The sequence below is a fragment of the Quercus lobata genome, chromosome 12 (genome assembly GCF_001633185.2).
Source record: "Quercus lobata isolate SW786 chromosome 12, ValleyOak3.0 Primary Assembly, whole genome shotgun sequence".
NCBI lineage: Eukaryota > Viridiplantae > Streptophyta > Magnoliopsida > Fagales > Fagaceae > Quercus > Quercus lobata.
Window position 1 is genome coordinate 24,262,503 of NC_044915.1, and position 4,779 is coordinate 24,267,281.

The window sequence follows — 4,779 nt, forward strand, 5'->3', positions numbered from 1 at the left end:
ATGGTTTGCTATGGCTTTGTTTTGTCTTTTTTTGGTCCAAGCATATGGGTGATGTAGTTTGTTACGATAGTTTGCATAAAATGAGTGATGTGACTCAAAGCTAATCTGACAATAAATTGTAAAATTATTAATTGAAATGGAACCAAATGTTTAGGGTCAAATAATCAAAATAAGATCAAATATTAAGAACCAAAAGTATACTGTAGTCATTTCTATAAGATCAAAGACAAGTAGGCATCGATATGGATCATTAAGGCAGTGTGCGTAATTAACTTCATATCCCTAAAGTAATATATGTAAATTAAAATCACATAAAAGTATTTGTAGTAAAAGAAAAAAGTATGAAGTATTTGCTATTTATAATTTATATCACTACCCACTCAATTTCATTTTTTTTTTTTTTTCTTTCTTTAGTAGCAAATAAACAATGTAATGTAATAGTCCATATAGATTTCACTAAAACAAATATCATTTTTTTTTTTTAAATTTATGAATAAGAAAATTTCATTCCTCAAGAAACAATTACAAAGTAAACAATATTTGTACAGCTGATTCCACACTTCAAAAGAATTCAATTTTGAATTTATATTATTGAGTGTGCGTTTGCCTAACGCGTTTTGTGTTTTAAATCCTGGGTCCCATGGCAATAAGTTTTGAGCTAGCTTAAAAAACGCGCATTTTGCCTATCCTGAGTCCCACGGCAATAAGTTTGCCTAACATGCGTTTTGCGTTTTGTCTATTAAAAATTATTCGTTACAGTATTTTTAATAATAACTTTTCAGTTTTCAGTAAAATAAACAATATCCAAACAAACCCTAAAGGAGATTATTTTTTCAAATTGAGCCAATGACCATGCATGTGGTGGGCCGGTGGCTATTTCTTTTCCTCTTGTATTTCATAATTTTCATTGCCACATAAACATAATCAAATTTAAGTACGAGGATATACATACTTCATTAAAATGTGACAGTGAGTCGGGAAATCTTAGACAGACACACTTTGATCAATTTTGAACTTGAAATCTAGTAAGAGATGGAGAAAACCATTGGACTAAGAAGTTATACTTAATTTTATAATTAATAGTTGTTTGAAATAGTTGACATAAGCCTTATAAACTGATTCATTGAATACTAGTAAGTCGGACAACACCAATAATGAAGGTCTGTAAGAAACAACAAGAACCTGACCCTAAAAACAGAAACAACTTGCGTTTTTCTTTTGCCAAACCACTCCTCTAGAACCAAGTAGAAGCTTTTATTTTTTTTGCATTTGGGCAATACATGTCTTGTTCACTTCATTGTGGGTACTCACACATTTAATTCAGCTGCCTCAGTAGTTGCATCATCAATCCCTTTACCTATTTTAGACTCTTGCGTTTGGTTCATGGCATTGAGTTTCCCTGGCGTCTCGTCTGTGCACAGTTCGATGCTGGGTATGGTGCCATTTGGAGCATCTTCAACCTTAAATTCTGGCAACACAACGTTCTTCTTATCCTTGTAAATGATGTACAGTATCATCTGAGCAATTCCGAATGTGAAACCTAGTATGTTTGGTGTCTAATAACACAAAACAAGAAGAAACAAATTAATGAATTTCTAAGCAAAGAAATTAAGGAAAAGAATAAAGTATAACATTAAACAAAGAGAACTAGCTAAGGCACTTTACCGCAACATAGAAATCATCTATCAATAAACCATAGGAGAACCACATTGTAGCACAAATCGTCAAGAAAAATGACAGTGAAAAGGGCATGAATTCCACACTCTTTGTTTTTATAACCAGTCTCTGAAAAACACACACAATATACAAAAAATAAAAAAGTAAAAAACCACAACAAATGGTGAAGTTTATGGAATACTTAAAGCAAAACATATTTAATTTGTATTTGTGTAAGAAATTTACCATGATACTAAGAGGAGCAGCAAAAACACAGACTGAAAAGATTGCACACATCCATCCAACAACTGTGAGCCTCAAATAACTTTGTTTAATTAGGAGGGAGGTGCAAAGCACAATCATCCCAAAAAGTCCTAGGTTAAAAAAGGCAAGCAGTTTTGCGGTATAAATCTGTAGAGAAAGAAACAAATCATATGTCATAAACCTATAATAAAAACAACATGATTATCATATATGAAAACATGTTAGAGTAAGAAATAGTACCCTGGCTCTCCCTGGTGCATATATCATGAATATGATAAGGTATATGGACTCAATGGCACACCCAATGGAATTGATGGTGATTAGCATAATAGCCCGGTTCTTTAAGTATCCATAGTAAAGGGTTAACATTGCACTAAATAGTGCTACTGAATAAGGCAGTGATTGGAACCCCTCTGTTGATTTTTTCTTGCATATCCTAGAAAAAGTTGGCCTAACAAGCAAAAGGTAATGAAGGATTAAAAAACAATGATGTAAATGCAACTTCATATAAGCTTATATATGAGAGAGAGAGAGAGAGAGAGAGAGAGAGAGTACAGTGGTGCTAGGTATACGAGGAAGGACACAATATTACCTGTATAGGATGAGAAATAGAGAATAGCATTAGAGAATGATAGTATATATAACTGAATTCAGGAAAGTTTGGTAATGAAGGAGAGAAAATTAAGGTAAGTACCAAGGAGGCCGAAAACAAAAGCCAAATGAACAGCATGAATGGTTGCCATTCTTGATGTGAAGCCCTTTTGGATTCTAAGGATGGAGAGGTTGTTGAGGATCAACAAAAGAGCTTGGCATAACTCTTGGTATTGGGTGCTTATTTATATATGAGACGGAAAGGTGTTGCTAAGGGTGGCATGCCATATTTCCATGCATGAATTATGAATATTTTTTTTTGCTTTTGGTTATTTGGCTCTGGGTTGTTAAAGAAATAATGATTGAGGGAATTTGCGGGCCAGAACTAGAGAAGCTCTATTATTGCCATTTTTGAAACTTAATTTCTAGGTTTTTCACTTATTCTTCTCTATAACACCTGAAACTTCACTAGATAGCTGCTTTAGGAGCCGTTTAGGATCTTCCTTCTTTTTTTTATTGAGGAAACGTTTAGGATCTTCCTTGTTAGCCTAGGTGACTAAATGAAAATTGCTTTATCAAAATATATCAAAAAGTTTAAGTACACAGCATTTTTCATGTTGACATGGCTAATTGTAAATTTGCTGTTAGTGTACAATTAAATGGTATTACTCACGTGAAAGTAGTGTTGTTCTAATCAAAATAAGTGAAACAACAAGAATATTGTGTCCCTAACAATATTATTCAATAAAATATATACGTTTACTAGCAATTCTTCTTAAACTGAATATTGGAGCTATTCTAATGTTTGATTTTTGGGGATATGTTACATTAGAACTTTATCATATGAACATTTCATCTGTAATTATCTTCTTTCTTTAGAGGAATGTTGAAATTTCAACTTTCAATTTATCTGTAATTATCAGTATATATGCCCCTCATGTTCATTTGGTTCATAATGTCATTGAAAATGAAATGGTACAGTTTGATAGTACAGAATTAAAAATAAAAGAAGCCTTGGAATCAATAACCAAAAAGATAAATTCCATAGCTTTATTTAAATTTTTTTTAATGAATCAAATAAATTCCATATCTTGCTCTAATTAGGATTTACACGTGGTATTTGGGACCGTGTATGAGTGGATAAAATGTGACTAAAAAGTGAGCGTGTCGAGTCATTCGATAACGTGTAATAATGAGTAGTTGTGGAAGTAATAGAGAGTTTGTTTTGCATTTACTCCCAAAGCCCTTTCTTGAGGGATTGGAATTAGCATGTGAGATGAGAGGGGTCCACTAGTCGTACGTTACGTTTAAATTGGTCACAACCAATTCATGACTGGTCTCCACGTCTAGACTAATTTGCTTTTGCTCCTATAGGCTCTATTCTTACAAAAAGCAAGGGCCATTTAAAAAAAAAAAAAAAAATTTTGTCTACTTATGCATATATCAGCAAGAACCTCATTTCTAAATCCAATGTGAAATCTTATAATGATGGAATTTGCAAAGATTGCATTGCCAATTTAATTTTAATCCCAATCATGAAAAAAAAAAAAAAAAGCAGCTAGCATCCCTTAACACATCATGTGAGGGAAGGCGATGAGAGAAATATGTTGGATCATTGTTGCCCCGTCCCTCTCTTGTCTCTTATTTGGGGCTGAAAAACCTCGCATGGATTTGGAGTGGGCAAATCAGGATGAGACAGGTTGGAGGTATTTTTCTATACTTAAGGAAACATAGTCGTGTGTGTATTAAAAGAAAGATGAAGCAAACGTTTTAAGGATGGTAATAAAATATGTAAATTAAAATAAATGGAATAAATATATACACCTTCAGGAAAAAGCAAAGTGAGACGAGGAGAGGCTAGTGAAACCAATCTTTGCCCTGTTACATCTTCAGGAAGAATAAAAATTGTGCCAAACATAACGGAATAAGACAAGCCAGACGGGACAGGAAAATTTTGTGGAAAAGCATATAGTATATTGAACTATTGATATGACTTTGGGCGCATGAAATAATTTACCAATAAAAGAAATAAGGATCACTTGGTTGAATTTGTTGGTTTATTGTTTCTTGCAGGTCATAGAAACCGGTGGTGTTATGAACTCTTAGCTTTTGAGCTTCATTCTCCCATTAAATTTCATTTATACATTATTTCTATCTCAGTTTCAATTTTTGCAATAGTTTTTGTTGTGTGTGTGCAATACATTTATTATGGATTTATAGTAGGAAAAAAGATTACTTGCAACTTGCAATTAGAATTCCACATACTCC

The 4,779-nt window shown here is 32.9% G+C and overlaps 1 protein-coding gene across 1 annotated transcript; it reads right to left on the minus strand.

The window, feature by feature from the left end:
- Positions 1-1,045: 1,045 nt before the first annotated feature.
- Positions 1,046-2,928, minus strand: LOC115969808 (bidirectional sugar transporter NEC1-like). The gene is made up of 6 exons (XM_031089424.1): positions 2,615-2,928; positions 2,476-2,512; positions 2,161-2,371; positions 1,903-2,067; positions 1,666-1,785; positions 1,046-1,556 (listed from the first exon to the last, which is right to left on the minus strand). The coding sequence occupies exons 1-6, from the start codon at positions 2,661-2,663 to the stop codon at positions 1,308-1,310; spliced, it is 831 nt and encodes a 276-aa protein (XP_030945284.1). The 5' UTR covers positions 2,664-2,928; the 3' UTR covers positions 1,046-1,307.
- Between the last annotated feature and the right edge of the window lie 1,851 nt (positions 2,929-4,779).